Below are 12,724 nucleotides of genomic sequence, written 5' to 3'. Positions count from 1 at the left end.
AGTGGCCGATTTGTAGAATTCGTAGAACTGTCTGGTCTGTCAGACCCGACGTCCATACTTAAAGGTAAACTATGATAATAAAGTTAGGAAACTAACGGTGGACAGAGGTAACATATTAGCCAATGGAGTGTATTTACACTAAGTTTTCCACGCCTACCATGCTGATAAAAATCTAAATATTTTTTTTCCTATAACAGATATTTAATGGAAGATTCGGCGTTCAACAAAACATCGCGATATGCTTGTCCGTGTAAAACTAATTGTCTCCCTGATGGATTTGTCGATATAAGCAGTTGTTATTATGGTAAGTGTTGGTTCTTTTTCAAAGGAATTATTGACTTAAAAAAAGTCCCGCTGAGTTCTCCGGCTTGAGGGAACAACTTTAGTGAATTGATGGTGAATTAAATAAAAATCAGCTTCACGATGTACCCCTCACACAACAGTGTAGGCAGAGTGAACCTAGTGTTATGACACTCCGTTCCCCACATTCTGCCGAATACTGAAGGCAATGCGTGTTGAATGGCAGAAATGGACATATAAACGTAAATAAATTCATTTCCTCGAGTGGGGATCGAACCCATAACCGTCGCGTTACAGTTACACACTTGTGCCGCTGCGCCACGACGACTTCAAAAATACAATAAATAATTTAATACTCATTTCCTCACTTTATTTCCAGGTTTTCCCATTGCTTTGTCGAAGCCTCATTACTTAGACACCGACCCGGCGCAGCAGGCCGCCTTCAGGGGCTTCAAGCCCGACCCCGTCGCTCATATGTCCACGGTCGATATTGAACCGGTAAATCATTTTATAACTTTATATTTATAATAATTTTATAAGGTATATTATACGGATATAATATATTTTGTAAACGAGTCATCAGAAAATGGCTTTTTTTCTGGTATCTTAAGAATGTTGAGATATCCTTGTCAAAGTGCGCCCCTACACTTCCTAACTTGCCAACATGTTAATTAGACTTTCTAAGTTCAGTAGTTTTTTATTCTTGTATGGACGAAACCACGAGATGAATCTTATAGTAGGTGATTAATAAAGAAACGATTACTCTTATTGGAATGCTGAAATAATTCAATTCGTTACACTTATTTTATATTTACCTTAATCTTAATACTTATCTTGGGTACGCTTTTTATATGAGGTTCATTTTAAAATTGTGAAATGTTAAAAACTGTGTTCATTTTAAATTTAATTTAAAATATTCAAAAAACAACAAAATCTGTTCCGACATGTATTCATAAAATACAAAACTATTTTAATTTCTTTACTGTACATTATTCAAGTCATGAATTATTCAGCGATGTATAAAATTATCGTAAACGTTTTATCTAGATGTTATCGGCAATCGCCTAAGTTTGGTATTTTATACAATACCTGGGCGATGTATAGAATACCTGGCGCGTTCAGGCAATGTATGAAATGATAAGAATATTATCATCCTATCACTAGGACAGAGGGAACTCTGTCTCCCCCGCTGTGTGCGGGATACAGCGTGAAAGTGATTTAATTCACATGTTCACATATAACAAGTTTAATGCCTGCCTGACCGCACGTTCCTCCCCCTCGTTGCTCCAAAATACATATATAAATAAATAATATTCCTTACATTACACGTTTTTTCTCTTCTATACATTGCCGAGGTATTGTATAAAATACCGGATTATTCATATTGCCAGTAGTATATATGTGTATTTTATGTGTTTATTCTAAAAGGCGTTTACCTAGAGCGGGCAGCCTTCGGACAGGAGCTGTAACTTTGCGGCTTTTTAATAATAATTTTGAATCCGTCGTGGTGGAGTAGCACTACATCTAGGCATAAACGTAAAGGACGTGGATTTAATTCCTACTCGGGGAAAAGAATTTTAATTTCTTCAACGCGGCGTTGAGTTTCGTCGCTCAACACGCTGTGTCTCTAACTCGAGAAACGGAGTGCCTTAACACTGGGTTACCTGTATATAGCCCACTATAGCAGGGTACAGTGTAAAATCTAGCCTAAAGGAACCCTAATATAAAGACACTCAGTTGTCCACTTGCGTGATGAACGGAGGAACTCACCGCCGTGTATTGTCTTATTACCGGAGCGAGGAAATAATAATAATTCATTCCATCGAGCGAGAATCGAATTTACAACCGTCGCGTTTACAGTCAAATGCTATGTCGCTGTGCAAAATTTTCCATAACTAGGATATAAAGTGCGTCCTTGCCTATAAATTATTAAACAGAAGTCGTATAATAGTTTTATTAGCAAAATCTAGATTTCTAGATTACAAAGAGATCTAAACATACCTACATAAAATAAACTAAGTAGACCACTTTTAATGGTCAAGGTCTTTTTAAGTAATAAATTTTGAACTTTATATGTAACATTTTTCAATGGCTAGGTCACCATTAGGTATGAAATGATAACACGTTTGTTTTTTATTAATTATATTTATAATAAATAATTTACTTTAGTGACTCCAGTCGTAGCGCAGGAGCGCAAGCGTGCGACTGTGAACGGTTTAGGTTGTGGCTTCGATTCCCATTTGAGGAAGTTAAATATTTAATATAAAATATTTTTTTTGCTTCAGTTTGAATCGAACTCACATCCTATCTCGTTTACAGACACACTTCTGCTTCTGCGCCACGACTGGCCTCGTGTACTTATATTATTATTTATTTTAAATTTTCCATTGCGAGTTCATCGGAATTCACACATTGCCTTATGCTTATTATTCATTTACGCTTCAATTCTTAAAGGAGGAAAATTTTAATGGAAAATGTTAATGTTGTTCCGGGTCCGGGGAAAGGGAAATGATAGTGGGTTCTGAAAATTCACCATATTTTCTCTATGTAGATAAAAAAAATCAAAAGATATTTCATAAATTTAAAACATTTAGAATGGAAATGTGTTTTGATTTTTCTATATATAGTTTCCCGCAGTATACCTCTTATAGCAGGGAAGGTCGAAGGAACCTAGTCTCGAGATATTTCGTTTCCCATTTCCCTCTCCAATTAATAATCTCCAATATTACGAGTTGAGTAGTGGGACTCAATGCCGCTCTTTATCTTATAACGAGAAAGATAAAAAAAGCTTTTAATAAAAATAGTTCATAGCGCGTGGACATCGAACCCCCCAACTTTCACTACTGCCTTCTGTCTTGTTTAGAAACATTTCATAACTCTAAAAAATTAATAATTATTTAAGGAAAATAAATTAAAATAACATAATTAATGCTAAAACAACACGAATCGTGATTCCCACAGTGCGTCATTAAAAATAATGAAATAAACAGATTATATATGTAAATGTTGACTCTCGAAACCGCCTTGGAACTCTCTGTATCTGAGTTCAGGGTTACATATTGGAAAAAAAGAAACTATTTATATGTTAGTTATATAGAAATGATTACTTTGAATTTTTTTGAGTTGTGTGAGATGTTTCATACATATTTGGAATATTTAATTTAAGGTGATGGGTGCCGGAGGATGTGAAGGGTAGACAGAGAAGAGAAGGGATGTTATAACTATAGCGTATCTGAAATAAAAATAACTGTAACCGTAACAGACTCCCGCATAAAAATAGATGGAGGTGGAGCTTAAATGACACTTTTTACTTTGTTGGTCGGGTTAGATTAGTAATTTAAAAAAATCACAAAAATTTAATATCTTAATTAAATGAGACGAACGGCTGACGAACTGTAAACGCGATGGTTGTAGGGTCGGTTCCCACTCGCAGCAGTAAAATATTCAATATTTTCACCTTTTTATTTTTCATGAAAATTACTTCTAGAAACTGACTATAATTGTTCAATTATATTTCCATTCATACAAAAACGTCAACGTGCAACAATGTCAGAAGTGTCTTACGTCTAATCGATTCATCTTTAGCAGATTACTTTTATTCTGGAAATTATTCTGAACTTTAACTACTTTAATTATAATTTCCACAGAATGCTTGTGGTTTTTGCGATACGTATAGGTACAATTATACACTAAATTATCATTGATAGATCCTTATCTATTATAAAATATGATATCTTTTACACAATTTACAATGATTTTCTGGAAAATTCGTGTACTGATTTTATATTTATAGTTTTGATATTAGCGATAACTTTATTATAAAATCTGTTTTTTATTTAAAATATATTTTCCTGATGTTAATTCTATAAATTTAGAAAATAAATTTACAGAACTACTACTCTACTAATATAACGTTTCATGAAAATTCGAGACGTACTGTTGGAAACTACTACTAAACTACTTGGAGCGGAAATTTATTTTCTCCAACTTGGGAGTTCAAAATGCGGTGTTGAGTTACGCCGGACAAATAATATATCAGTTGATTGTAAGTTGAGAACGAGTTTTCCCTGGCTGCCGTGCTAGCGAGAGATGCGTAAGACATACAAAAATCTTATTAAAAACCATACCAAATATGATATACATATGGGAAAAAAAGATTTATAATATGTTCGGCAGAAAATGAGACCGTCGTGGCACAGCGGCACAAGGGTGTGGCTGTAACGCGACGGTTGTGGGTTCGATCCCCACTCGAGGAAGTGAAATATTTATTTACGTTTATATTTTCATTTCTTCGCTCTGGTGTCGCAAAGCGCGGCGTTGAGTTCTACCACTCAACACGCAATGCCTCCAGAATTCGGCAGAAACTGGGGAACGGAGTGTCTTAACACTAGGTTCCCTCTGCCTATCCTGCTGTGTGCGGGATACAGCGTGAAGCTGAAAAAAAAAATGCGTAATGGGCACGGCGGCCATGGCGGCCTCAAACTATATATTAATATAAATTTTAATAATTAAGGCATAATATGTATGTGTGTGTGTCTTAACCTCAATTATATCGTATAAACATTGTAAATATTTATCACCTTGAAATAATTGTTTCAAAGAATCTTGACTCGTGGAACCTGCCTTTTTTACCTTCGATCTCATTATTGACGCGTAGAACGTGTCTGAATATGATAGTTCTAAGTTCGATTCTCATATGACATAACGTTTATATTTAAAAAAAAGTAAGGTACAACAGACAAGTTACGGCGCTATATTCCACTAAGCACGCTACGGCGTTGTTTAGGGTAAGAGTGTTAATATATGAACCGGCATAAAAATATACAGTTTATTCTATAAATTAATACTAAAAACGATTTTCTGCACCAAATGCCATAAGTACGATAGAATTTGCTCGCAGCTAAAAATGATATGAATGAATGGCTTACCATTATCCTTTGAAGAGTTCCAATATTCAGTTTCTAGCTGTATCATCACTCCAGCCCGGTGATACCTTTTTATTGTATTGTCAGCAAAGTTACGTATAACTGCCACGTATCATGATGATATAAATATTACAAGTGGACCAAATGCAGTTTCTTACAATTTTTATATTAATAATTTAAGGAATCTATAATTATTTTTTATGTATTTATCCATTTCTTAGAAAGACAGGAGAGACCTAGCGATATACATGCCTATAGTTTTCCTCATTTCACCAACATTGCATATTAAGTTGCATATTCACTGGTGCGTGTCGTCCTAAGTGCATTATAGACCATTTACATTATCTAATCAAATAACGATTTCCTTAATTTTAAAACTCGAAAACTGAAAGAATTAAAATAATTGCCAGGATTGCAAATAATTAGATAGATAGTATTTTCACGTTTTACTCGTAGTGAACGACAAACTTGTAATTATTTATTTACATATGCTTGACGTTTTTATCCTATCTAGGTAATTGGTGCACCATTGGCTGTCAAAATAAACATACAAGTGAACATTGCAGTGCGAACGTCCTCTGGGAACCCCATCACGAAACCTATCAAAGATAAAGTTATGCCTTTACTTTGGCTTTCCTTGGTAAGCTACTTTATAATCTTACTACTAATTTTCTTTTTCAGCTTCACAATGTATATTGCGGGCATATAGCAGTGTGGTGGAGGAAACTTAGTGATAAGTTATTCCGTTCCCGACTTTCGGATCAATTTTTAGATATTACGTTTTGAGTGAGTGAAGGAGTTCAACACCGCGCTTTGTCTTGTTACCAGAGTGCCAAATGAAAATAATTCATCCCCGGAATGGGATCGCACCCAAAATGGACCCACCATTCTATATGTTTCGAGAAATTAAAAATTAACTTGAATAGCTTCATTGATTGCAAGGATTCGAGCATAATATTATAAAAATCACAACAAAAGCATTAGCTACAACTAGAAAATGACATTTTCAATATACAAGAAGTTATAAAATTTTCTCCTTTGCAGTACTGTAAAGAACCACCTACAGAAGTCTCAAAGCTACTCTTCCTGCGTCTTGTAATCGCGCCACCCTTAGTAATTACTCTTGAAATTGCTATTTTCATTATAGGGCTAGGTTTAGGTATCCACGGATTCCATCGTTTATGGAAACCTAAATACAAATTAGTTCCAAAAGATACTAATAGAGAAAAAAAAGAGAGAAAAAAGAGCATAGAAAGACGAAAGTCTAGTGTTATATTAAATGTCTCCGAAAACTCCGGCTTCATAGACGAACAAGAACTTGCCAAGGAGGCTGTCTCATTACTGGCTATTACAGAGGAAGATAATGATATACCTGACTTATTATTAAATTAGAGCAGAAAAAAATATATAAAAGGAGTCTATGTGAATGTATGAATTTGACGTCTCCTGCATTGTTCTTACGCCTTTTTTTATCCCTTTTGGTATATATTTAAAAAAGAAATTGATTTATCCTCTGGTAATCTAGGTTCTATAAAACAAATCTCAAATTACTTAAATATTTTTAGTGTTTTTCCTAACAATATATATATTTGTGCTGATTAACTGTGTATTCCACATACAATAAAGGTTACTAAGGTTGATATTTTATCAGAGATAATAGCGGATTCAATCTTGGGTCGCGTAAATACAATTGCAGCTTGTTCCCACGACTTATTAAATGATTATGTACAGAAATAACTAACAACTATTAAGTTTTTATGAAAATCATTGCATACGTAATACTTTGATAGGATTTCCAGATTTTATCAGATATCTACAAGATAATCATTTATATAAGTCAATTTAAAACGATTTTTTTTAATGTCGTTTAAACATTAACTAAAGCCATTTTAAAAATATTTGTACATATTTGTACAAATATTATAAAGATGATTCGGTAAAAATATTTTTTAGGTTAGGTCCATTTACATGGAAGGCTATATATAGACATGACGTTAATTGTTTCAATGTAACTCATTGTCAATACATTCAGAATTTCCCTGAGCAATAAGACTGCGTTATGTTTCATACACAACTCCTATTTATTTTTATTTGACCAACCTGTTCGTGGTTTGTTTATATTTAAATATAAACAAAATCGTTTTAATCGTTTTTACTGATCTAGTATAAAAATAAAGAGAAAATTAAATATTTAAAAACATAGAGTGATATATTTCTATTCGCTTCGACGCAGAATTAGAAAAAAATCTGGGAAAACAATTATTGCAATTTTATCATATCGTTTTGTATTTATTAAAATTGAAATTAATATATTTTTTTGATATATCAAATATATGAATTTTGCTAGCGTAAAAGACGCGGTCAGAGGGTCACTATTTGTTTTAACATCGCATTAATGTAGTAATTTAAAAATCTTAGCTCTTAACATTAATTTAGTTTAAATGTGATCTGATAGCAAAAGGACCTATATAAATAATTCACATTTTTATATTTCTTAGTTATTTTCATTAAAAAATTACCATTAAAATTATAAGTTTATTTACGTAGGCCCTTTCAGCTTCAGGGTCCATTTGTTACTAGCATAAAACTTGCCCTAATTAGGTTTAAAGTATTGCTCAATTATTGCAAAAACTTGCTCAATTTTCAACTTCTCTCTAAATCATTTTAGCATTGTTTTTTTATAAATTATTAAGATATTGTAGTCGTTATGTCGTATTATAATTAAGAACACAACTTTTACACTCTTTGTTAATTGGTTTATTAGAAAAAGCTAGATTGGAGCTTGGATGTGCCTAAATTAATAACTACTCAGTGAATGTTTTTTTTATTTATACTATTTTCATTTGAAAATATAAATATTTGTATTGTTGTAAGTTAAATTAAATTTATCCACGACCTTTCCCACTCCTAAAAAAATAAGAAAAATATTTTTTTAATGAAGTAAATGCATTTTACACTATAATAGCTAGCCAAGGGACAGTATTATGTGATAATCACTTTACCCGGGCAATGTATACGAATAATATTAATATTGACCAGGTGAAGACGACGACATTGTGTAATAACGCTTCTATATAGGTACATTTAAATTGAAAGTCTAATCTTAATTTCACTTAAGTTCTATTTTAGAAGCAAAACGATTGATATTTTAAATACTCTTTTTACAAAAACAAGGGGTGTGGGTTCAAATTATGCTATGTTAATTTTTTTATACGTTTTCAAGATTTGAAAAAATAAATATAAGTTTGTTTAGCTTTTCGATTTTTAACGTCAGCCTAAAATATTTATTACTTTACTGTTAAGATTGGACTTTCGTACTACATATAACTGCGTCATGGTGAAACGTTGTAAATGCAATATTTATTTTTATTGAGTTATATTTAAGTTATTATAAATATAATTAAAGTAAATAAACTATCTATAATATGTATACTTATATTTATAACATGCATAAGAATTTGTTAAGCTACGTCACCCAGAACGACATATCGTCAATTGTTTTTTTTTTTTTCAAGAATAGAAATCATGCTATAAAAAGTACAAAAAGACAATGTAGTTATCATTAATGATGTCCTCAAAAACGAATATTGCATTTACACAGTTATCACATGGTAACGTATATGGAACAGGCTTTTTAATTTTTATGTTATATTATGTAAAAAATGTGATATTACCTTTAAAAATAGGTTATTTAGGTTAAGCTTTGTAAATATGACTCACGGTGTAATGATAGTGATAATAAAAGATTTTTTTTATAATTTTAAATGTATTTTTATTTACAATCCACATTGCTTTGAAAGACTAGATATTTACAGATTGACAAATTACATAATGGTAATCAAAAACTTGACAATTGTGGGAGCGATTACCTTAGTTAAGGCAAGTAAGAATTATAAGTTAATTAAGTAATATTTTAATTAACCTATTTCAGTTTAATATTTCAGATACATTACATTGCATAACATTAAAAACTTAATCATGTACTTTTACAGTGTTATTTCTGAACATATTATAATTATTATTTTTGTAGTGGTGGGCGGAGTGTCTTAACACAAGATTCTCTACCCTCTACCTACCCTTCTATATACGACGTACAGCGTGAAACTGAACTGATTTTAATAGGAATCAAATCCCCATCCACTGTTCAGCGTTAGATAGGTACGCCTTAACATAATTCAATACACTAAAGCTCGATACAAATTCTACCGATTTTCCGTTGTATATTTTCCGTTCCGTCCGTTTCCGTTAATTAATTAATTAACAAAAAAAGGTTGTAATAAATAAATGATAAAAACGTTATACAGGAAGCAGGCACTTTATAAAATTTATACACATTGCTAATTACATTATTTACAACATTAAGATAACTGAAAAAAAAAATGATGTAATAAACAGTGTGTAGTGTGGCCATTTTGTTAAATTTTATTTATATTTTTCATTTTCTTTTATCATCATATTTGATTTTTAATATAAAAATAAATCAAATATATTGCTAATGATGCAAGGGACTCTAGTTCAATATTTTTTTAGTTTTACCCCGTACCCCCTAGCTACTCTAGCGAGGGAACGGAGCGTCAAGCTATACGGCCTCTCTTCATGCCTCTTTCACCTCGTCCACTGTCCTCCTCATACATGCCTTCCAAAGGATGATCTCTTATTTTCCCTTATCTCTTTTACTGAATTGTTGCAAGTTACGAACATCATGGAGCAGTGGTACAGTGCCTAGCTTTTAAGCTCGTTTTTGTGGGTCCAATTTGAATTCGAGGGAATGTCTTTATTTAAATTATTTTCCTAATTCTGTTAAAACAAAGTGCAGCATTGAGTTCCGTCTCTGTACACGCAATGTTATAAATTTATTCAAAAAGTAGTGTCTAGACACTAAGTCTCGCCAAATTAAAAAGAGTGGACGTTTGTATATAAAAATAAAACAATTAAATACGAGGATAATAATAATTTTAACACAATTATGTAAAAGCAAAGGAAACTTTTGCTTATAAACATAACGTGTGCTCACTATAATTGTACTAACAAATACAAACCTACCATCTGGTTATTAATAACTACAAAATGACGTACTGTTATATAATTTGACTCGGCTGTTACATCAGTTTAATAGTCAATAATTGATATTTGATACGTAGTATGAAATAATGTGGTTTCTATTATATATGTATACGGAAGATTTATATATGTAGAAATATATTTATGTGTTTTATTAAATGAGGATAAACTTAAAAAATCATAATCAAAAGTAAAAAGAAAGAAATATGTTTTGTTTTTAATATTTTTGAACTATACTTCCACACTTTAGATTCAAAAATACTTCTCTTATGAAAAATACAAAAGTTTAAACTTACAAGGATTTGAACTTGAAAACCGTCCACGCATTCTGACCACTGAGTTATACGTTCTCATCAAGCTACGTCAAAATTATTATACGTTTCAATAAACTGAAAAATTTGTAACTAACTAATTAATGTTATTAGCAACTCTGTAGGGAGATCTCTATCAAAATATTATAGAATTTTCAAGAGTACAGCATTAAGGTCAATTAGGTTTTATGTATTTAAATGTTACGAAAACACATCACAACAAAAGTTTTCTCTATCACGAGAAATAAATTAAAGAAGAACCTGTCTGCCACGTGTCTCGCACTGAAACGAAGTGTCTTCTTCTGGGTTCCCTCTGCCTATCCTACTGTGTGCGGGATATAGCGTGACGCTAAAATACAGTATACGGAAGCTGTTTTGAATTTTTGACATTCATATATTCTGTATTAACACCTTATTAATAAAATTATCATAAAACGTTCAAAATATATTTGCCATTATATAAATCAAATCGGCAGGCGATCGATTGAATATTTAAATTTCAATATTAATGGCCTAAACGAAGGTAACCGATTCGATTCTCAGGCGCCACGACGGCCTCAATTAAAAAGATAGAGTCCAATTTATTGATTTAGATATATAAAAAATTAAAGAAACAAAAACAAATTATGCTATTTAAATTATATGTTAGGATTAGGTTAGATATATTTACTTTAAACAATGTAATGTATAACATCATCAGGAAAACAATTCAATTTATAACCAACTTCTGGAGGCCTTGGCTGTTGAGTGGCGGAACTTAACGCCGCACTCACTCAACTCACTCAATACCAGAACGTGAATCGAACTTACAACCTATCGCGTTTACAATCCCACCCTTGTGCCCCTGCGCCACGACTGTCCTCTCTTTATTAATTATTTATTGCATATATTTGCCAATATTATGTACAACATCATCCACTCGACTAAATAGATCTATGACTAAATAATAAAAAAATTAAACCTGCAATTCTTGGTTCAAAAGATGTTAAGATTTTATATGTGTCCATGTTGTTCTTATTTTAAAATATAAATAACAAAATAAATTTAAAGTACCTAATTTAATTTAAGATATTAGACATAATATCAAAACTATTTTGAAAATTATATAGCAAAACTTTCGCTATGTTTATATACGAGTATACTATGTCAAAACATCTCCTCTTGCGCAGTTTCAATTTAAACAAATACTTTACTTAATACTAAAAAATATAATAATAAAACTTATGAACAAATAATAATCACAATATAGCTTTAAAAACATATCTAGAAATATTTTTATGTCTCTTGTCATAGGAATAACAAGAAATACACCAAAATTACGTCGATCGTCCAACTAATAAAATATGTCGAAGATATACTATATTATATAGTGTCTTACATTAGTATATACTATTATCATAATTACACTATAATTACAAAACGTACAAATCCTACTAATATTATAAATGAGAAAGTTTGCAAAGATAGACGTTGCTTCTACTTTCACGCAAAAACTACTGAATCGATTTGGATGAAACTTAGCAGCAACAATAGATGTATATATTTTGTATAATTTAGCTATAATATTAAAATAAGTACAAGCGGATGAATCTGCGCTTAAATAATAATCTTTCTGGCCATGACATCATTACTAGAATCAAGTAAAAATAAACATACTCGTATATTGAAGGTATATAATGTGCGACGTATAAATCAGGAATTCCTACTCTTACGAATCCTGGACCCAAAAAGGCACTTAAAATTACAGCAATACTTACATACTGTACAAACGAATAACATTTAAGAAACTAGATAAATACTTATTTAGTGCTATCCTGGTCTTTCCTGATAGGAACATCAGGTTCATGCTATAAAACTATTGGTTAAAAGAACTAAAATAACAGAAATGGCGCCGTTAATTTTTTTTACTTTAATTAATAAGTGGTTTAGGAGTTATTAAAATCGCTAACTAGCGTAGACATGGGCATATATCCAAGATATATAATGTGCGACGTTAGTATATACATCGGGAACACCAAGCCTCGCGCATCCTGAGCCAAAGGAAGTTAAGCCTCGAAGCTCCCATCGACCACCTGATCTGCACTGGAGCGGCCCTCCACTGTCACCCTGGAAAGGTAAACAATATAT

At 31.8% G+C, this 12,724-nt stretch overlaps 2 protein-coding genes across 2 annotated transcripts in view; one reads left to right on the top strand and one right to left on the bottom strand.

Annotated features, from left to right (window-relative positions):
- LOC146540180 (scavenger receptor class B member 1) overlaps window positions 1–8,990 on the top strand; it is a 46,199-nt gene extending 37,209 nt beyond the window's left edge. The window contains exons 9-12 of the mRNA XM_085207984.1: window positions 198–304; window positions 680–798; window positions 5,740–5,865; window positions 6,270–8,990. Coding sequence (XP_085064110.1) covers window positions 198–304; window positions 680–798; window positions 5,740–5,865; window positions 6,270–6,617 — 700 coding nt within the window. The 3' untranslated portion in view covers window positions 6,618–8,990. The remainder of the gene's footprint in view (window positions 1–197; window positions 305–679; window positions 799–5,739; window positions 5,866–6,269) is intronic.
- LOC146540178 (chymotrypsin-like elastase family member 2A) overlaps window positions 8,972–12,724 on the bottom strand; it is a 25,850-nt gene continuing 22,097 nt past the window's right edge. Inside the window, exon 6 of the mRNA XM_085207985.1 lies at window positions 8,972–12,703. Coding sequence (XP_085064111.1) covers window positions 12,542–12,703 — 162 coding nt within the window. The 3' untranslated portion in view covers window positions 8,972–12,541. The remainder of the gene's footprint in view (window positions 12,704–12,724) is intronic.

The sequence above is a fragment of the Heliconius melpomene genome, chromosome 3 (genome assembly GCF_056956725.1).
Source record: "Heliconius melpomene rosina isolate 202511_hmr_F chromosome 3, ASM5695672v1, whole genome shotgun sequence".
In the NCBI taxonomy this organism is placed as follows: Eukaryota; Metazoa; Arthropoda; class Insecta; order Lepidoptera; family Nymphalidae; genus Heliconius; species Heliconius melpomene.
This window is presented reverse-complemented; position numbering and strand designations above follow the sequence as displayed.